The sequence below is a fragment of the Trachinotus anak genome, unplaced genomic scaffold (assembly GCF_046630095.1).
Source record: "Trachinotus anak isolate AG129_WGS33_773 ecotype Australia unplaced genomic scaffold, CSIRO_AGI_Tana_v1 ptg000005l, whole genome shotgun sequence".
NCBI classification, from domain to species: domain Eukaryota; kingdom Metazoa; phylum Chordata; class Actinopteri; order Carangiformes; family Carangidae; genus Trachinotus; species Trachinotus anak.
The window spans coordinates 18,351,407-18,374,416 of NW_027273856.1; the positions used below are offsets into that span (position 1 = coordinate 18,351,407).

At 42.5% G+C, this 23,010-nt stretch overlaps 1 protein-coding gene across 8 annotated transcripts in view; it reads right to left on the bottom strand.

The window, feature by feature from the left end:
- LOC139621818 (neurexin-3b) overlaps positions 1 to 23,010 on the bottom strand; it is a 290,171-nt gene that overhangs the window by 5,912 nt on the left and 261,249 nt on the right. For all 8 annotated transcript variants that reach the window (XR_011691090.1, XM_071478691.1, XM_071478689.1 and 5 more), the window contains one exon: positions 7,469 to 7,547. Coding sequence is in view for 7 of the 8 variants with exons in the window: in XM_071478691.1 (XP_071334792.1) it covers positions 7,469 to 7,547 (79 nt within the window). In the remaining variant the exon portion in view is untranslated. The remainder of the gene's footprint in view (positions 1 to 7,468; positions 7,548 to 23,010) is intronic.

Sequence of the window (23,010 nt, forward strand, 5' to 3'; positions counted from 1 at the left end):
TATTAGTTACTTCAATACATTTCTCTTGTTAGTATTTTAAAACACAGGACAGGGCGTGCAATCTGGATGTACGTCAGAGAAAGAGAGGTAAATCAGACATGGTTTTATTTTGGATTTTAGTTCCACTATAAGAAGTTGGGTTAATGCATGCTTAAGTAAGTTGCATTTAGGGAGAGTAATATACAATAACAATACAGCAAGCCAGGGGTCAGGTAGGGGAAGGGGCTTGAGAAGGGGTCAAAGGTCAGTAAAAGGTCACTGCCACCAAAGGGCTGTAGGATATTCTCTCAGGCAAAGAAAACCATTCATCAGCAGTTAACAGGAGGGAGACGGTGCACTATGGGTGATATATAACCGACATTATGTGGCATTTAGCCCCACCGCATACGCTAATTAATCAAGAGGGTGAGTAGACTGATAATTAATGAGCTTCTTTTTTATTAAATGTTTAGATGCTTTTGTGTTATGCGCATAACCAACAGCCTTCGTTTGACAGATTAACACAGTGTTGGGAAGGAGTTCCACAAGAGGGCACATGGTGGCGCGTTTATTTGTGCCGCTGGTGAGTTTAAGGAGATGTGAGAGGCACATTTGTCTTCAGATATCGGGTTTTGGTTCCTCCTCTGCAGGCTGGTAGCAGAAACCTATTTCATTTAGCAAAACTGGGTCTAAGAGCTAAGCGCTATTGAGGAAATATGGCATCTGTCACGCTGCACTGACTGTGTATTATCAACACTGACGTCTTAAATGTGAATTCCCTGACTGTCCAACCGTGCTCCAGAGGACGCAGCAACATCTGACATGAGAACAGAGTGGCTTTTTACTGTATGAATGTAGTGCCTGATCTTCTCTTTTACAAACATTTAATACTCGTGTGAGAATATTCCAATAACAGAGCCAAACTTGATTTGTTAATCAAACAACAGCAGCACATAATAAGTGATTTCAACCGAGGCTTTATTTATCCAACTCTGCCCTTGTTGTCTCGGCCTTGTTTGCATCCGTTTGCTCCATTCTTGGTTAACTGCTTTCGGCGACTGTTAGCTTTGCGCTATATCAACAACACCCTTGGATGGGAGGGGAACCGCTGCAGTTAAGGGTCTCCAGGAAAGCCAGTGCAGAGGACCTTGATGTTTTGGTAAACACTTTAATCCTATGTAAGCTCTTGCACAAGCGTTGCACATCTTGCTGCATTTCTGAAAATGACAAACACTGCGGTTTCTAATGGGTTTGCTTAACCAGATTGCATTTGTTTTTCACCATCGTCAAGATGGATGGGGATTTTATTCTAAGCCTCTGCCTCCCTGGCAAATAATTCTCCACTCTGATAGACCTACAGCCAGTTACCAAAGAGTCAGGACTTCAGATTAAAAAGTGTATTTGTGCCTCCTGACTAGCCTTTGCTTCAATAAGAAAAAACTGATCTACAAAAACGAGAGCATAAAAGAAACTGAATTTTAAAGCCATTCCCCTTTTCATCCTGCTATGTAAGAAAGACACTATCTGCTGCATGCCTGTGCCGGCCTTTGAAGAGGAATTAAAGTAAATATAGTTACTACTAAATGGCTGATTGACTGACTAACTCAGCAGCTTGAACGCTACAGATGCAGAAATCTTGGGAGCAGCACTTTCTCTTCACTTTCCTGTACTCCTTCTTTCATTTCCCTCTCTTCTCTCTCCTGGCCTGATCCCCGTGTCCATCCAGCATTTGCTGAGGCTTCCGAATGGAGATGAATCCCAACGGTGTGTCAGGGATTTGACGCCGCTACACCATAAAAGCGGAAAGCCGGTGCACCAGCACCAGCCATGGATGAACTGAGTCAATGGGATTTCGACGCTGCAAATTGTGGGTGAGTCAGTGGTTTGGGGCCCTGAAATCCCATTGTAGCTGCGTGTATTGTACCCGGAGACCTTGCTGTAGCAGATTCATTCACCTCTAACCACTACAGGTGGGGAGCTGATTACCAGAGAGCCAGCAACACACAGATTCTCAGTGTGGACACACTTAAAGGGACATGCCAGGGATTATACTGGTGCGCTCTGCAATGGCTGTGCATTCCAGAAACATGTACAGCTGAGCACTTTACCCTGCCATTAAATTATCTTATCTAGCCGGTGCACACCTGTGCCAAGAGGAGCCTAATTTTGCACTGATGGACATTCACTTCCATCCTAAAATTTGAACGACGCTCCGTTTTCCACTCCAGGGAGTGAAGAGGTCTGCACTGTAAGGATGCACGAACCACCTCTTCTCCTGAAGCCACGGCGCATGGCAGATAGCTCTTAATAGATCATCATGTGACTGGGGGCAGCCTGGCGTATTAAATTGGCATCTCCACCAGGCGTGGCGACTCGCCCCTGTCAGCCGGTCGATTTGCTGTACAGCCATTAGGCTGCACCTCTGCATTCGGCAGACATGTGTCAGCTGAATAACCTTTAAACTGATCTGAGGCCTGTGTTGAAGTGACAGCTGGCCCGATGGGGCTTGACGGAAGCCATAGCTGACGCCACAAGTAAACTCAGTGATCCATTCCTCTCGTACTTCATTCTGTACCCTACACGTGGCTCATCATATACAGCAACGGAGAAATCACACAACATTATCTTGACTCTCCACTTTTCCCACCTCAGGTCAATGAGATTAGGACACACCTATACATATGTTACATCTGTTTGATCTGTGTTCCGCTTCATCCAAGACTGACAGGGTAATGGTTCATGCAGGACCTTTTATGGCCCTTTTATTAAATACACAATCATTTTACAATCTATTCGACTGCCACGAACAGTGCAACAGTTACCCTGTTTGCAGAGATTTGTAGGAGGGCTGTCTTCTCCTCCTACAACAACCTACCTGTAGGTTTATGCTCAGTAGCAGTGTGGGAAGTGGTATGATGTTTTTATAGCGCAGCAAAAAGTAAAGGTGTGGAGGCTGGGGTCATGGATGGGTGCAGAAAGCATATGCCCATCCACCAGAGTCTGTGTCCCATCTCCTACCAACAGTCAGTGTTTGTTCCCTTTACTGATACCAACAATTCTTCCCTATTTCTCAACCTGATTGTTTGACCTGACTTGGGGGCAGCAAAACAAGCCGTAAACACAACACTGACATATTATCATCTGTGTGGAGTGGATGTGGTAAATGTCTTAGCCGTTGCCTATTAACACATTCAACGGAGCAACATTTTCATTCATTTAGAGTCATATCTTCTGGCCACCTGGTGAATGTAAGTCTAATACTTGCTCTCCGTTTGGTTCTGTTTTCATCTCCACTGACTCCTGAGAAAAATATCTGACTCTGAAGCTTTTATGTTCACCAGCTAGTTGCTAACTTCACTTAGTTGTTTGGTGCTGGCATGGTAGCGTGCGGCGGATTTATCTGAAAACAGCTGAACATTAAAGTTGCTGGTTGTATAACCAAAACAATGATCTGAGAGAGGCTAAAATGCTCCATAGAGCTAAGGTGAAGTGCAGAGTAGGATAATAAATCTCTATGTTCACCATGAGCTACTCCTCCTTTCATATGAAACAGTATCTTTATTTATTGTTATTATAAAAAATATCACTGACAGCAGCTTTAACCAAGTGACTTCAGTGGCCTAGACTCACACATAGAGGATGAAGGTTAGAAAATGTTCTTGTGGATAATTTTGAAGACCTTGACCAAGAGTATTTTGTCATTTGGGTTTGAGCATTTCTTTGTAAATATTACAGGTACTGTTCATATTATACTATTTAGTTTGCAGTGGAGTCACTGCAATACAGCTTTCTCATGGTAGACATGTTGAACTGCTGTAGCAGGAAGTAACACAGGTGTACGTAATGTCGATAATGATGGCTCCATTCCATTTATGTGTTTTAGCTCCTAGGGATTGTGGACACTGTCTCTGACACAGTTTGCTGGCACCACAAGAGTAAATGGAACAAAACCATCATTAATGTGATTAATAACAACTCTGCTGTTCCTGGTATAACAGGTCAAAATCTCTGCTGTGACAAAGATCTGTCATTCTGTATTTTTAGCACTGGTTAGTCTGAGTAAAAGTTTTTTACATGAGCTTGTTCTGAGAATTATTTTCATCGGGTCTAAGTGTTAACATCTTATAGGATTTTAGAAAGTCATAGGTACTGCATGTACAAATCAAACGTTCTGATTTGTACTTGGATTTATGAAAATCATTTGCATCAATTACTACAATATAATTACATATTAATCACAAAATTGCTCTGATTACATGGTAATGACAAGCTGCAGCACTGTTAATCACTGTAAAATTAAATCAGAAATTGACTTGGTGTTTGCTGTTCTCTAAACTGAGCATCTCTTCTGTCTCATCTGTCATTTCCAGGTAGTAGTTTTTTTTTTTTTACAAACTAGTGCATTTCTGCATATAGTCAGTTCTTATTCAGAGGACTGTCAGGAATCACTGCACACTCTTTATTTGCTCTCTTGTGGAACTCACATGGGATAAAGGGAAAAGGTAAGGTTTAACACTTTTATTAAACACACAGACAACACAACCACGGGACGACCACGTACAGCTGACAAGACAGGCTGTTTGGCAGACACAGACGGAGCGCAGACAGAGACAGCAGGCACAAGCACAAACACAAGACGCCTCTGAGGGAGGTGCTGCTGCGGGGCTACAGCGGCGGTGCAGGCCCACCGCTGTAGCCCCGAACACACACTGACATGTAGTAGAAGCCAGCTGGGGGTTAGCCTGAGACTTATGGGTGGAAAAGAAGCAGCACACAAAATGGATGCCAATCATATCCATGCAGAAGCAGGGGAGTGGGGGGAGAGGATTATTAGTTAGTCTATAGAGCTGCGGTACAGTCCAGTACAGTGTGCATGCCACAAATGCCTTCTACTTGGAGCAACAGATAGAATAGAAAAACAGATATACTTTGTGGCAATAAAAGTCTTTTTATGCCATCTGCATTCAAACAGACATGTATATGCAGAAAGGCTGAAAGAAAAAAGGTGGGTGAGTCGGGATGGAGGGGGGAGGGGTGGGGGGTTAACGCTCGGGAGTGGAGACGGGGAGTCATTCTTTCACACACAACTTTCTTGAGACAGAATGGGGTTGCCTGCACAAGGCCAAAAAAAGGATGATGGCAAGAAAAGATTTTGTTGCCGTTCATTTCCCTATGTTGTATCGAAAATGGGGGGAGGATGTTTCTTTAGAAGCCTTATGGCACAAAAAAATAAACACAAAACTTGATGAGGAGGAGAACTTTGAAATTTTCCAACCACCAAAAGTTCATGCGGCACAAGATGAGGCAAAAACGGGAGGAGCGGCTCTATCCTTGCTTGGAGGATGGACGACGGATGATGAGGAGGACACCAAAGAAAAAAATAAAAACAACCACAACAAAAACAAGAAAATCAAATCACCCCACTCAACCCGCCCCGGCCCCAAAGTAAAGCAAAAACGAAAAAAAAAAAAAAATAAAAAAAAAAAAAGCTCAAATCTTAAGCAACCCAGCAGCTGGGTCCAAATCGATACAGAAGAGAGATGTTCATATGTGCATCACAGGAGAAAAAAATAAGAAATAAAATGCAACAGAAAAGAAATCAACATCATGTCATGCAACTGTTCATACGACTGGAAGCGGGGCAAGGAATGAGGATATGAATTTCTGTGTCAACACGGTGAAATGTACAGTATGTATGAGTGTGTATGACTACGTATGTTGCCACTATATGAGGGGAGGGCACCATGTTCTCTGAGTAAAAAAAAAACTTTCTTGCAGTTCCACTTTTGAGAATACTTGGGTTTGAGGTTTTTTATCAGTCGGGAACACATAAAATGAAGCACATGAGCCGTAAAAAATTTGCCCATTCAATTTCAATAATCTCTGATTTAAGAAAGCAACTCATGCTTCTAGATGAAGCACCTAAATACTGCATGAAGGCACGGAGAAAATGGCTTTCTCTTCACATCAAAAAGCCATAAGCACGAGGGCCTAAATGTGGTCATAATTTCAAGGAAACAAACGCTATTACAGTGTGATAAGGCTTCAAAGTAAACGAGTTCCTTTCACAGATTGGAGGAAAACGGTAAAATGACTAGCAGAATATCTACTAAATTACACGGAAAGACCTCCTGTTTCAGAGAGAAATAAATAAATGCTCAATTATCTGTTATGTTCTCTGAGCGCGCATAACAAAGTGAAAGGGCAATGCATTGTTCCAACCTAGGCTTATTATTAGCAGTGAAAAGTGGACATATGCTTGGTGCTATGCTGAGCCATATTTAGCCAGATTAACCCAGCATCAATTAGTCTGCTGTGATGGCGTTTTGAAGGACAGTGAAGCAATCAAACAGCCCGAGCTGTTAATGATTTCCAGGGTGCCTAAGGGGAGACGCCTCTCACATACTGAGCCAGTTTCAGCAGAGCTCATGCTCCCCTGCTTTACTCCATACTATCGGGATATGTGCCAACTGCTCTTGGGCACAAGTGCGATTTACAGCTGCTTGTTCAAAAGTCATCCAAACCCAAGTTGCCTCAAAATAACCACTCCTCTTAAATCTGCGGTTTTATTTCCAGCTCTGTTTTTATTTTCTAACTCCACTGAGTGAATGTCTTATCACTTTGATCTAATCACAAAGTGATGTGTGTGTTAGTGTGTGTGTTGTCAGTATGTGTGTGTGTGTATGTGTAAAGGGAGGAGGGAAGAGAGACGATGCGCACAGAAATTCGAGGATATCTGTTCTCTATTAGAATGTTTCAGGTAAGGCAAGCCTCCGACGAAGGAAACAGAGGTACAAACAAGAGAAGAAGGAGAAGGGAGGAAGAGGCTCTGTTGCAGTTAGTCTGCTACATATCACAGTATCTATGCTGAAAGCATCTTTGTTCTCGAAAGAATCTCAAAATGTATCCTCTGTCAAGAGAGACGCACACACACGCACAGCAAGAGGAAATCAACCATGTACAGGACAGATACATTTTGAAGCATCAGTGCGGGCGACATGGGGCTTGATACTAATTTCGTACTTTGTTGAGTAAAGTTTTGCTCTCGACCGAATGCTGAGAGAACAAAATTAGTATCAATGCTTCGTCATGTCTGCAACCAGTGGCCCCATAGCTAAGTGTAACTTGTTTTAGAGATGAAAGGTATGAGCTTTAGCTACAGTGGCTGACTATATGATGTGTGCATTTACTGATTTACACTTAAAGTTGTGACTTCCTGCAGACAGCGTGCTAAGGATATAGAAACTTAATTTTTACTGCTTTCATCCAGCTCCAAAGAGTTCTTTAAACTTTAGATATACACTGAGAACCCTTCACACTAGTGTGTATTACTCACAGTGGCTACTTTGCGGAGGGCTTTTTGAAGTTACACTTGAAGCTCCCATGGGACATGATGCTAAGAGGAGAGGCTCCTCGGTAGCAAATCAAAGAAAGATAAGGAGAAATAGACCAGGTTCAGAGCAAGCACAACTCGACACACCCATCCCACCTGCATGTCCGGAGTCACACTCTTCCAGGTCCTCATCATCGCTGGAGCACTCTGCCGATGAAACAATGTCATCTGTCGTCTGCGGAAAAAGAGACATTTTCACACACAAACACACACACACACGCGCGCGCACACACACACACACAGGAAAGTGTGGTTAGGCCCGAGGCAGCACAGTGAGTCCTCAGCTTGCACACAGCCATTCCATTCAAGGATATCTCTGCACACACAGACCTCTCCGCCTGTCCTTCGGCTTCCATATATCACTTGGAGTCAATCATATTTCACAGTGTTTATCATTCTTCACTTTATGTGCTTTCCACCTCCGCAGATAATTGTTTTCCTTCACCCTCCGCACTCTGCCTCCGATTATTTATCGCCCCTCTCCTCCTCCGTCGTCCACAATCAATGGCCCCACCAAGCCCTCACAGATCAACACCGTCCCGGCTTCTGATTTGTGCTAAAGGGTGTGGTGGGAGGGAGGGATGGGGTGGCAGACTTGCTAGCTACAGCCGGACCAGCGATGGATTATCTCCACCCTCCAGTTCCCACAATTCTGATTTATCCTCTGCCCCCGCCATCCCCCACCCCCTCCCTTCCCTTTTTTTCGGGTCGACCCATGGAGGACAGAGGGGGGGAGGTTGTATTTCAGCTGTGGTGCGCTGGGCAGCCGGCGTTTATTAGAATGAATCAGTGGGGCGATAAAATAAGCCCTGTCACCAGGCAGGGTTATGAAATCAGAGTACTGATTGAGTTTTCCAGTCCTGGCCGAGGGTGTGGAGCTCTAAATATCATTGAGTTTGACAGACTAATGAAACGCGCCCCCATGCTCGTGCTGCTGCTTTCAACAGGGCCCAGAGAAAGCTGTCCACCTCTACCATGAGCACACACACACACACACTCCCACACATGCTGATATTCAACATCCATGTCTACCGAACCTCACAGTGAGACAGTTGATTTTTTTTAAAGCATACTCCTAATGTGTCTCATAATTATGCACGACAGACTGTGCTATTCTCTGTATCCGAACATTTGATAATGCGTTAATGCGTGTTGATGCAATTGTGCATAATGCACCACATTATGTACTGTACTCCAGCATGAGGAGGCAAAAAAAACGAAGCAAGAGAGGAAGCTGTAAACTAAATTGCTGTAAAATATGGGCCCTTGGTAAACATGACATTATTTATTGAAGCCACATTAGGAGCGTAAAAGTCTTGGTTATTGTTGAAAGAGGGTTATTGTTTGTTATTATGATAGCAGCAGATGTGGGAGGCAGGGACACAGAGGGAGAGAGAGATGAAAACCTCGAGCCACTTCAAAGTCTGTTCCAGCAATTCCAGGCTGAGACCATCACACTATAACCCAGGATCAGCTGAAAACACTGCCTTTCTCTTGTCCATTCATGCTGAATTTCTCTGCAGCCGACAGCATCTCGGCACAGAGCAAATACTTTCACTGCCTCAGATTTAGCAGCTTCACATAGCCTCACACACTGATCCATATATTCAATATAAGGCAGTGTACGTCAATGCTTCTTGTGATTTCTCTGAAAAACTCATAACCTAAGTGCATAGGTGCAATGACACAGGCTGCAGCAACACAAGGTTACATTAAGCATGGAGAGAAAGATATTAAATGGCATCTTGTTCGACCAGCTTAAGTGCACTGTAATAAATGTGTAATGTCATTCATTTTTTATGCATAAGGGAAATAAAATCAATTGCATAAACCATGAAATGCTGTAATGAGATATATTTAAGTTGGAGAGGAGATTCTTTTCATGTAAAATCTGTCTTAAAAATGAGCTTTCATTTATATTCCCTCCTGCGATGGGCAAAAGAGGAGAGAACCCTAACCACAATAATCAAGTTTTAGATGCTTATAGCATCAGTGCAGCAATTCATGACATAAGCAGAGAGGAATTTTATGACAATCACAACCTAATATTTTGTTTGAACTATGCCTGGGCATGCTCACGTTTTAGGCTAAAAACAGAAATCTATCTAATAAATGATGAGAACATTTATTAGAGCCCCACAGCCTCATCAAATGAGCTCAAATAGCCTATTGTATTACTTTTTAAGTAAGGATGCACCTGATTTTATATTAATTACATAAAAGTGTGTGTTGTTGGGGTGCCTCCCTAGCCTAGGAGTTTTTGATAGGCTATTGATAGGACTTATTATTAACTAATTATTTTAAGGATGTTACAACTGACTGATGGTTTATTATATTATATTTAAAAATGATACATACTTATTGTTCAATGCTTTTAATTTCGAAAGTCAGAAGTCATTGAACAACAAGTGCCTCCCAGCTGGGTTCATCATTTTTTTGTGTCCTCTGGAAACACTTAGATTGTGTTGTGAGTATTTGCAACACTTGTGTTGTCAAATTGATGATGTTTTCTGAATTTGCTTGTGTTTTGTCTATTTGCATATGTTTTCTTGAGCTGCAGTGCCTTTGAGCTCTCAAGGCCACCACACGTATCTTTTGCGGTTGTCCTGGTGTTTTATTGATTATTTATTGTTTTATTGATGACACATCTGAAAAGATATTTGGTAATAGTTCTATGACTGGCTGTGACTGGGTCAAAGTAGGTGTGTTGGTCTAATCAATGTAATTGACAGTCAATTAGCATGGCTTTTAGCCCTGAGGTAATCCTCATAAGAAATGCTTCTACTGTCTGTGCTCTCTTGACTTGTCAGCACGCTGAGGCCAATGCCCTGCACAGCACTGCAGAAACTCCAAGAACTGCAAGGAGAAAATCATTAAGCACTTCATCTTTGAGCCTATCCACATTGAAGCAGAGGACTGACTGCCTCAGCTCATGCATTGTAAAGGTTGCATTTAAATGGTCTAAGGACGTACTCCAATGTATTCGCTTTCCATTCCATTGAAAATCATCCGCAGACTCGGAGTAAGAGACCCTCTCATCTGAGCAACTTTGATTCCACTCAGAGAAATTGAAGAGGGCCTTTTGAAGTGTGATGTATGACATTTGTAGATTCCCTAGATGTGTGCCTGATTCATTTTCATAAACACATGATGTATCTCCGCCCATCACAATGGTTCAGATTGAAGTGCTTCTCATGAGGGGCTTAGGGTGCTATTTTTCCGCATTTTGGCTAATGCAGAACCAATGAAGTGACACACAGAGCTCACAGTCTTCTCTCAGTTGACCAGAGATGTCGATAATAACATATGGCATGAGGCTAGATGTTGCAAATGCAAAGAGAGCTCATGGAGCGGAAAAGGCATAGGCTGCATTTGTGCAGCGATGGGAGCCTACAGCGGGGTAAAGCATAATGATGCGGTTGGCCAGCGGGACTACAAAAACTGATTTCACAGCTGGGGAAATCCAATTCTCTGTCTAAATCTCCATAACATAGAGTGGGATATATTTTGGCAGCAAAGTGATTTCTTTTTTGGTGTAATTATTCTCAACAAACATTCTCATCGTCATTTGAAGAGAAGCTGGGTGGTGGGATTTACAGTGCTGGTTTGTTGTGTGTGTGTGTGTGTGTGTGTGTGTGAAGCTTTAATATGTGTGCCTTCTACTTCCTGTGTGTGAAGAACGCATATTATACACGATGATTTCAGGACATAAAAACTCACAGGCTATGTGCATCATGCCTGATCATCCTGATTACCCTGCTTTTGAGAGATACTCAAATTCCTAACTCCACAAACAAACACCAGAGCCAGATCAATAGCCAGACTTCATTAAAACAGCATTTACCTCTGACCACTTCAGCACATCAACTAAAAGGATCACACTGGCAATCGATAAAGATAGACAGCCTCCTTGGGAGACAACTCTCAAAATACACAGCTTTTAGTTTCACAGCTGACGGCATTGACACAAACAAAATGAAGAACGTGCACGGATGCTGGGCGGTCTCGGCCTCGACAAAGCTTCTCTGGTGTTTAATCAGAAATTCTGGGCTGACTACTGTGATCCAGCCAGCAGCAATGCAGAGACCATTAACAGGCGAAGCTGCAATTACCTCAGCCAGTGAATGGGGTGTATGCTACATCACCAGTCAGGCCTGACCTCAGAGTGAACAAAGAGGCTCCAAGATTGATTAACAATAAACTTGAAGGTTGGGAAACAACACTTATTAAAAAAAAACTTTTTCACCACAGGAAAAAGAAGAGATGCCCGTCCAGAGGAGATTTATAATTTATTACACAAAGATGTTTGACTGCAGTTTGCAGACTGATGGGGCTGTGTGGAAACAAAAGCTTTGCCGATAAATGGTGGACCTGAATTAATGTGTTTGCTTTGTTTCATTTGTAAAAAGGTCACATTTTTTCCAAGTTTGTCTTAAAACAACACTCACATGTCCATGTGGAGATTCAAACTGTTTTTGGTTGTGATAATTGTTCCTCCAGGCTGCACTGGCCCTGACAAGATCGCTTCCAGATTATACTGCAGACAATCCTTACCTTTGTCAAATATATATCGTCTGTGTATTAGTCTGCTAAAGTAGCACTGCAGGCTGCGGCACCCTGCTATATCAAGTCCATAAATGCAACCGGTGCCCGACAGATTTCTTCCACAGTGAAATCAAATCCACTATTCAATATAGCTGAGCGAGTTTTCCAGCACAGGGCAGTCCACCTGGTTCAAACGGGGCATGAAAACTCTGAAAAAAAAGACATTTGGTTTCTAATGTTGGTTCATTATTTCTAATTATTTTCAGGATTGTGTTTAACTACTGAGGCATTCACACCCTCTCTGCACACCTGTGCATAATACTAAACGTGAACTCGGAAACTCATTTGCGTGCTAAATGGCACGTAAGGATTCTGAAACCAAGATTGAAACCGCAAGTCGAAAGTCTGCAATCTTGTATCGTGATACAGAACGACAGAACTGCAATACCGCAGCCCTCTACCACTCCTTAATAATGTAACAAAAATGAACATTAAAAAAACCAAAGGCAAACAAAAAATACTTGCCATTTCCAGCATACGTCCTTGCACGTACGCTGGAGCTGCGCAAGAGCTGCGCAAGAAGCCTCTGCAGACTGTTAAACTTAAAGAAGGTATTGCACACTATCGAATTGTCTGTCACAGAAAAGGAAGCACAACACTTTTTAAATAATAAATAATACAACCTGTAAGTTTTTTTTAAATGTCATATACTTATTTTACTAGAATTGTTTTGACAAAACAGACCATAATTTAATCATGTGCTGACACCTGCCGTTTAAAGATCGCACCAATATAACAGCGAGTGTTTCGACTTGCAGTGAAACTCTTCAAATACATGGATGATAACAAGAGCAGCTGCTGCATGCGCGGCTCTGGCTGCAGTTGAATATTCTGCTGAGCATGACGCTGATTTGATCGGTCACATCAAAGCAACAGCTTGTGCTCGGCGGGGGAAAGCAAGACATAATGTACTCAACCACTGTCTATAGTTTTCCCCTGGGTCAGTAAAAGCAGCGTAAAAGGCTAAAACGCAGCCATGGCCTCTGGGTTAAAGGCATGACATGAAATATGAGTGTGAGCAGCACTGTGTCTTCTGGAGGTGAGGGGGAATCACATGCTTAAGTACAGTGCATATTATCAGGGAGGGCACGGGAGGTTGCTCCTGAACAAACTACAGTCTTATCATAACTAATGACCTTCACATGTTTTTGTGCCCAGAGGGTGAAGGAAACACTGAGAAACAAAGCCTTTTGAGAATAAAGGAAGAGACACAATATTATAGATCCACATTATAGCCCTGCTATCAAACCTAATTTGGTTTATTTACAATGCCACAGTGCCCAATGGCTAAAGCTGATTTTTTTTTTAGCACTGATGGGAATAAACCCCAAACAAATCAATTTTCCTCAAGCGCCTTATCCTGGCAGTCAGTTGCCATGGATATCCAATATGGTTGCATGTTCAGAGATCAAAGTGACGACGCAGAGGCAAGGGCAAATCAAAGACACACAATTCAAAGCAACTTCTTCTTGCCCCAAGGTGCTCCTTGGTCACCTTGGAAATATTTGTCACACGTTAGAAGGGGATACATACGGCAGACTATTTCTCAGGTTGAGAAACGGCCCAGAGAGTGACAGAAATCAGAGGTCAGACTGACTCCCACTCCCATCTCTGCTTTCTCGCTATCTCACTAGTTCCCATTCCTCCACTCCACCAGCCCTCGTACCAAAATAAGATAGTCATCTCCATGGCGGAAGCCTCGCCTTTCTATTGACGGCTGTCTGATGTGCGCGTTATCATGTCTGATCTGGGCTTTGACAGCCTGACAAGGGAGAGGCTTGTATTACAAGGGGAATCAATGGCGCTAGGCCATATCCCTATCAATAGGCTGCCACAACTCTTTTTGCTCATGCTCCCTGCTCTGTGACAGATAAGATGCTTTATCAGAAAAAAAAAAAAAAAAAATAGGGAGGATGAAAAGGTGGGAGATGGAAACGAAAGCAGAGACTTGTCCTAAAAATAACACACAAAGGTGAGTCTAATAAAACATTTGATCATGATGTTTAATCTTCATTAGTAACCATATTATTGAAAGATGCAAGCAAACACAAGCAGTGCAAAAAGCTTAGAAGTCCTGCTGTTAACCTTCTCTGTCAATATAGTGGATAAATTACACCAGAATGAGCAGCAGAATCAACATGTAGGACCTTGTAAGCCACATGCTAAATGATTTCCAAGATCAAATATTGATATTGCGAATGGGTACCCTCAGTGGGCCTTTCTGAGAGGCCTCCTGTAGTCAGCACATTTTTTTTCTTTCTAGGTTTATGGAGAAATTGAAAGCGGGCGGGAGAAGTGGGTGAGGAGAGCAAGAGGGAAACAGCTGGAAAGGAAAAAAAATAAAAAAAGAGAATGCATTTAATTTGTTCATTATCACTGTGGTGTGTTGGTTTCAGCAGAATGGGTTTGGTGCCAGTATTTCTCTTTTCTCAAGGACCTGCCTTTGCACACAGAGCAGTGAGGGTTGCTGGCTCACAGCAAACTCTAATTGCCCTGAGGCCATAGGCAGCCGCTTTCAAACAGGGTCATTCATCTTCCCATGGAAAAGGAAATGGTCTTTGGCCTTGATCCTTAATCACCCCCCTGCTGCAGTGTACAAGGTCATCAGGGAAACCCTGTGACAAACACTCACACACATACATGTATGTACACACAAAGACGGAATAACTGAAAAATTGAGTAGGTGTATGTGTTGGTCACATGGACAGAGACAGGAAGAGAGTGATGTGAGATGAGCAGAGAAGAGATTGATGGAATTTTTTTTTTTCTCCATACAAGTCCATGACGTCCTCAGGTGAAATTGGAGCAGCGATTACAGCTCAGAGTTATGGTCTGTGTTACCGTTTGTGGTTCTCCCTTCAAAGAGGAAGTGAGGAATTCATGTGGATGTGGTGGTGAGCTGCTCTGAAAGCCGTGACCAAAGAAGACGCAGGGAGAAGATGAGAGTACCGGGGAGGAAAGGGAAATGGAAAGGGCTCCATTTCACTGAAGATCACAAGACACTGGCTGAAACTGGTCCTCTAAATGAAAATAAGGTAACAGTATTCCTGCTCGGAGACCAGCAGAGGGGGTGTTTCATAACCCAAGATTACTAGTTGAACTAGGATTACTTGAGTAAACCAGGCTCATTTTCACAAAATGTTTAATAAAGCAGGTTCTCTGTCAGGCTAACATCCAGGCTTAGCCTCAGTCTCAGTGCCCAGATGGTGCAAAACGGTCCAAAAGTTGAGTGTAACAAGAGCTCACCCTCAATGGTAGCCATACTGGCTACGTGGCGGGGGGGGGGGGGGGGATTTTCAAGCTTGTGAAAACGGCGACTGAGGAAGCCGTGTGAGCAAAGCAACGTGTGACAATCGTGGTCACAAGGCACAATGGCATTGTTAGATTTGGGACAACACGACCCTGTCAGAATCCACACACCATGTCAGCGAGTGTACTGTGTACTGTGTGCCACTTGTCAGTGTACTGACAGAAGGATCCAATTTGAGACACAGCGACAAGCTTTTCTCTACAAAATGCCAAGAAACTGTGAAAAATTCACTTCACAACTTCCCCAGCTGACATATCTGAACAGCTTGTTTTGTCCAACAAATGGTCAAAGAAATTCACTTTACTATCATACAAAACTAAAATAGAAAGTAAAGCAAATAATCACATCTTAGATGCCAGAACTATTGAATTTTTTTTGGCATTTTTTATTGATGAAATCAAATGCCAAATTTGTTGCCAATTCATTTTGTGGGTTTTAAGTCTCCACACTACTCATACAGGACTAAAATCCAAGATGATATGGTTACAAGAACAAGCTCATTCAACAGAGGAGCAAACAGTGACACATCAGTACTTTACTTACTGTGCTCATCTTTGGATTTTAAAAGCGCTGCCAAACTTTGTCTTGGTTTGTTTTTTTGCTGCATTATTTTCTTGTTCATATTAATTCATATGTTTGATATTTGCTGAACATCATCTAACATCTTTGTCCTCACTGTGAAGTGATGGGATCTGTGTTACAGTCATGAATATATATACAGTATTTTAACAAGGCTTGAATGAATCTGATCACATCAGTTATGAGTTAGTTTCATAAAACAATCTAATTCTGGATCAGTTTGTTAGACTCACTTAATCCAAGCTTTTCAAAATAAATTGTGCTTTTCTTTGCCTTCTAATTCAAAACACCAATGAAACTACATCTCAAACAATGTTGCTCTAATTGTGTCTTGTTATAGTAAACAGTTTTTGTGAATGGTTGCTGATTAGCCAAATCTAGCAAGGCTTGTGCTTGCACTGTTGTTTGGGACTTGCTTTTGAGTCAAAGAGCTTTATAAATAGACCTGAGTTGACCTCACTAATTGCAACGATACAATCAATGAGTAAGACGATATGTTCAATTGGGAGAGCTATTGGCTTTCTATTGAGAATGTGTGAAGTCTGAAACAAGTAGCTGCAATTGGACCCTGCACCTTCTCCTTGTGGACTACATTTTGAGCTCCCTATTCGATCCATTTCAATATTGCTATATTTCTCACAGTCAAAGACTATTATGACTTCAAGGCTGTAATACCAAATCAATGTAGGCGTTATGTAATGGCTGATGCTGGCAGCTTTATGTTTCCCAAATTAGCCAGAGGTCCCATTTGGGTTCAGTTCCTAATGAGCACAAACCAAATTAAGCATTCGATTTACTCTCTTTTTAGAAGATGAAAGTTGAAGCGTAATCACTAACCAACAGAGAAATGATTTTAAAAAATGCTGTACATCTGAGCCCTCCCACAGTACCCCCACATGCTTACACACGTAGGGATGACTTCCCATGGATGCACACAGACACACAAATCCTTACAATTATTCTTCACTCGTTGCTATTAAGAGCAACAGGTTTAAATGCAGTTTGGACCAACTCTCTGGCGACACAAAAACATTACTGGGCCTTTCTAACAGCTCAGCTGAGCAATGAAACAGAAGACATTATTGCTGTGAAACATCAAAGGCTGTGTCTGTGTGATACATACTTAATTAAATCCCACTGACTCCAGAAGACACATGGTGTATTCTGTGCACACAGATACAGTAATGCATATATAGATCCCCGAATACCCTTGCAAAGTCTCCCTCTTTCTCTCCCACATACAGACATAAACTCATGCACTCAAAGTGCATATCACAGGCTGGCAGCACATATATTCACTGTACAGCAGTCGGCAGAGATTCATTGCCCCCCACTGTGGAATAAGTCAACAGCTCTGTGAGCGCAGCCTAAAACACACCTGAAGTTACCATTTTTCATGTCTGTGTTGCATTCAATATATAAGATATCTCTGTGACAGGTTTAGCCTAGCTTGACAGTGTAAAGCAACTTGCATCTGTCAAGCGCAAGAAAAATAAAATAAAGACAGATATATGTCTATCATCATCTCCAAAAATGTCTCATTGGCATGTTCAGTATTAAGCTAGTGGCCACCATATTCAAGAGTCAACTGGGTTTTATTCAGTTAAGCTAGCTGTTTGTCGAGGACAGGATTTCTGCAATGCCATAAGCCGAAAAATGAAAAATGAACCCAATATTGTTGGTTTTATTAAACTGCAATGTCTAATTTGCATGTCTTGTTAGGTATTATGCTACTGGCCACCACTTGTAAGAGCAAACTGGTTTTATTCAGTTACCAATGTTTAAGCTAGCTGTTTGTCAAAGACAGGATTTCTGCAATGCTATAAGCAGAAAAATGTAAACATATCCAAATATTGTTGGTTTTATTAAACCACAATGTCAAATTTTCTATTTCTATAAATTAAATACATATAAATATGGCAATGATTAAGTTGTGCGAACACTCCTAAGACAGGTTAGCTGCATTTAGACTTTGAGTTAAGCTAGGCTAATTAGATCACTGAGCTACTTCTGTGTCAAACACTGATGACATTAATATTGATTTCCTCATGCAACCTTAATGACAGGAAGAAACAACTAGAATAATCTTGTGTGCTGAAAGAGAGAGAGAGAGAGGGGGGGGGGGGGGGGGGGGGGGGGGACTGACTGACTGACTGGTGCAGTTTTTGAACAGCAAAAGCAGCAACTTTCTAAGCCTGATATAAAGTTACTTGCAGTGTTAAGGAAAAAATGCTGGCAATAGAAGTTTCACTTGTGTAACAGTTTTGTTCCCAAAACCGGTGTGCTGGAAAAAAGTTAATTAAACACCATCAAGAGTGTGGGATCTCACAGCAACCTCACTACTTTTTTTTTTTTTTTTTAAATAGCTTGGCACAGGATTTAATACCGACTGTTCCACTTTGATAATCCATGTAAGTCTACTGGCATGTGCTCGGGGATAGATGACATCTGTACTGAACGAAGGAGAATCTGGATTTGATATGTAAGGCCCTGAATAACATTTGGGATCATTTTTAATCCACAGTTGTTCTGTTAAACTCAAGGACAGATATGCCGTGTAATTAGAAGGCATTTAAATTCTCTCAACTAAAGTGATCTGTTAAAGCTAATTGCATTGCTTAGTTGGAAATCGCTTTCATAAACACTATCAGTGTTTTGTGGCTGGCAGTGTCACTTTGCAGCTTCAGTTGTAAGTTTGAGATTTTAGCTGGGGATGTGTATCGTGTTTATAACCAGTCAGCCATGTCTGGAGGCAGCACAGCATGAGGTGAGTCTGTATACCACCCAGAGCATGTTCTGATGTCCTGCTGGTCAGCTCTGAAACAGACTGCACTGCATGTGTAACCGATGTGTGCTGTTTGCTTGCCCCTTTGAGAGTGAGTGCCCCGCCGTGGCAGTGGCGGCTGACAAGACAGCGGGTTTACACATACACAAACACATGCATTCCCGCAGGATCTATATAAGCTGTGTTGTGAGGCATGGGGGACATCCATTACAAAAACCCCTGTGGTTCAAAACCCCTGGAGCTAGCTGCTGGTTCTCACACACTGAGAGACAAACTGCTCCTGAGCATACACTCACAAACACACACACACAAAGCAACACATAATCTACAGACATGAAATTGCAAACATCTACAAACACGTTCACACAGAGAAGTCTAATGGAAATAGCTCTATGTACATATTCTCTTGCGCACCAAGTGACATGAAAAATTCATAAAAGGGAATCACAATGTCGCCTACACACTCCGGCGACAGAAAAGACAGACAATCCATGACAGTGCTGGAATGAGTTTGTCATGTTGATGGTAGGGGGGAACTGTTTGGCAGCGCACACTGAAAATCCTGATACTGTGCTACTGTTCTGTTCTGACACTGTGGCAGCAACAGGGTTGACTGATTTTTGAGTGTGCATGTGTGTGTGTGTGTGTGTGTGTGTGTGTGTGTTAGTGTGTGCAAATTTATGCAAGTTACGGCAGCTAAAATTGGCTGCGCGTGTATGCAGGTGTGTGAGATGAAGATGAAGAGATCCTAGTGCAAAATGTGTGCATGGATGTGTGTGTGTGTGCCTGTCCCTCTAATGAGCCACACACACCAGCAGGGTCCCCATCAGTCTGCTGTCTGCTAATTGGACCTACTGAGCAACTAGTGGACCTCCAGCATTCCTCTACCACAATTCACTGGGAGCTTGGGTGTCTGGCAGGGACAGCCAGAATAAACAGGTAGAAAGAGGGATACCAATGAAGAAAAAAAAAAAGAAGAGAAGGGAGGGAATGGATACGGAAAACATCCCGAGGAAAACCTGTCTACTAGTTTGACCTTTACAGGCAGGTTCTGGGCACTGGTTGTAAGGGAACGTGATCACATAGACTAACTAACTAAAAATAAGACGACTGTCAGCAGGTGGAGAAGTGGAACGCATCCGCCTACGCGCACTCATGTTCACACACACCTGTGTGCTTACACAATACGGCCAGATGAGCACACAAATGAACACACTCATCAAACATCATCTAGCAGACTACCACATGGAGACACACAGCGTGCCGCACAGCGCCTTCCTCACTGCCTCTTGAAGACAGCATAAATCAGTGATTATCGCATATCCCCAGGCGTTAAGCAACATCCCTGACGTCCTTTAGATTGACAGTGTAAAATAGACGAGTCCAGGAAAACAAGTGTGGAAAAAAAAAACAAGGAGGGAGAGTGGGCACTGTGGTAGCTTAGTGTGCAAAACATTATCTAGCAACAGTGTGAGTGGATTCTGGTTTCTGACCTCTGCTGCATGTTGCCCTGTTTCTCTTAACTTTCCTCCAACTCTGCACCTCATTGTATCTATCCGAATCACCTTGAAAAAGATCTGAAAATAGAGAAATCACACTGTGCCACAGAAGAGTCCGTCTCTATTCAATGTAATATTATTTTCATCATGGAGAGTCTATCCAAGCGCGTAGTTATGGCATTATTTCCCGCTTCTTGGCAGAAAAAAAAAGCCCAATTAAACTACAAACAATTTACCTCTCATTTTCCCGTCTCCTGAGCACCAGGCCAGTTGAAGATGATGGACGCAAGCAATTTCTTTAACACGGCAGCCATGCAAATCGCTTTCAGTGTCTCTCCTTCAGCTGTTTTCCCCCACGGTACTCTAGATTGCAGCCTCCTGTCCTAATTGTTCCCAAACATCTCAGGCCAGCAGCGTGAGTTAATTGAGAACGAAAGACGCTGATCTCCCACGAGACCCTTGCATAAATGAACATTCCCAAAAAGACTATCCACATCAAACTGGCAAGCGTAAAATCAGTTCTTTGGTTCATCCAGAATTCTGCAGAGCTGAAAGCTCAGGTAGCCACTTTGTAAACTATACCTGTGTCAGTGCATTTACTCATGGGCAGCTTCCAAATATTCCAAGTTACCAGTGTTAGCAATGTAAAACAGACCTTTGTGTCATCTATCACTTGGATTGATGATCAACAGGAATGAATGAATTTGCCTTGAAGAACTTTGGCCATCAGCACTTAGTACTCAAAGGTTACTGCTAAACAAAAAACTTTTTCCCAACTTTAATTGTTGTTTCAATCCACTGATTAAGCATTGCACTTAGTACCTTAGTACTGTCGAACTCACAATGGACAGTATCAAGTATCAAAATTGCAGCAGATCAAGAAATATCGTTTTTTTTTTATTCAACTCATTCTTCTTCTTTTTTTAAAAAAACTGGCACCTTACTCGAAAAGCAACACGTGGTCTAAAGTCTGGTAAGTTCATTTTCTTCCTAGATTTTTTTCATAATCAGACTTGTAGTCTTCAGACTCAACCAACGCTGACTCAAATGACATCACTTCAGGCTTTTGATTGAATTTTGTGCAGCTCTTTCTGGAGCCATGAAAGGCTTGATAAAATGCTTTTTTCACTTATGTAGTAACACTCAACAAGACTTGTAGACTTTGATGAGCAAAACTGGTTTCCTCCCTGAAGGGTTCCCCTTTATCATCCTCCTTATGGGCTTTTCATGCTGCAAGCTGCAAGCAGAATTTTAATTGTGTTGTGCAACTTCCACAATAATTGTCAATCCATTTAAATTTCAACACAAAGCAGTTATGAGCACTGGAGCTAACAGAGCTAATGTGAGGCTGTTTATTCTTTTAGAGAGAGCAAGCTGTTTGATAAAAGCAGGCCATGCCCCCCCAAGGGGTGTCCAGGGGCCCCAAAGGAGTGTGTACTTAGCCAACTGCTGTACGTCCTCTACACCCACGACTGCACAGCCATGCCATGCACAGCTGACACTGTGGCAGTGGGGTGCATCTCAGGGGATGACCAACCACCTCGGAACATCATAAAGACCAAAGAGATGGTTGTGGATTTCAGGAGGGCTTGACAGAGGAGCTCCACCCCCTCCGGCATCAACAGGACCCCTGTTGAGAGGGTGAGCAGCCGACTTGACATGGACCACACACATGAACACAGCAGTCGGTAAAGCCCAGCAAAGACTTTTTTGAGGCTATCCTCACTGGGTGCATCACTGCCTGGTATGGGAGCTGCTCTGTCCAGGAGCAGAAATCACTGCAGAGGGTTTTGTGCTTAGCCGAGCACACCATTGGAACTGCACTCCCCGCCCTTCAAGACATCCACACCAGGCGGTGTCTGGTCAGGGCTCTCAGGGTCTCCAGGGACTCTAGTCACCCCAGTAATAAACTGTGAAAGCTGCTGAAGTCAGGCAGACGACTCTGCAGCATGAAAGCTCGAACTGAGAGACTCTGCAAGAGCTTTGCACGCAATCAGACTGTTAAACAGACAACACTGCTAGGGCTCAGTGTTCCTCTCTTGCTCTCTCTCTTTACTCATAACAATACTCTGAGGAATATTGCTCCGTCTAACAGTTTATTTATTATTTATTTTCATTTAATTTATTGCTCACATGTTTAGATACAGTATTTGAGTTATTTGTTTGCACATTACTCGTTGCACATTTTGTTTGTTTGCAGAGCTGGAGAGTATCAGGGAAAAACATTTTACTGCACTGTTACTATGTTGCATGTTGCAAATAAATCTTGAATCTTGAATCAGTCAGGGGTCCTTGTGAGACTAAAATAAAGTAAACAGATTTATAATGGGACAATATTTATTCAGTTATTCTTGTTTATATATACTGACCGCTGCATTACTCCTCTTCTAGACCTTATTTGCTTGTCTTGCCAAGTCAACAAAGAACTAATAACATTTATGATGATGGAATAGAGAAAAGTAAAGGGATTTTTGAAGTGTGAGATTTGTTTACAGTGAACCTCTTGGTTTTACCAAAGCATGTTAAAGAGCAGAAATTCAGCGTGCAAATCTCACAGCAGTGCGACAAGTAAAATTACATTCCCCTTATGTTTGCATTTCTATGTGCATGAATTATCATGGCTATATACAGGGTATAGGGAAGAGTTGAGGGCAGGCAGCTGAAGCTAACATGGTTAGCATTAGTCACCCCCCTCTGAGGCACATGATCAAAGAAATGTTCCAGCTGCTAAGTGGATGAAACACAGAATGATGACTCAGGTTGAATCTTCAAAAGACGCGCAGGCTCTGATGGTGAGAACGAGGGGAGGCGGTGGGCACGATCTCCAGAAGGAGGCAGCTTGTTGACATATCCAACGCCA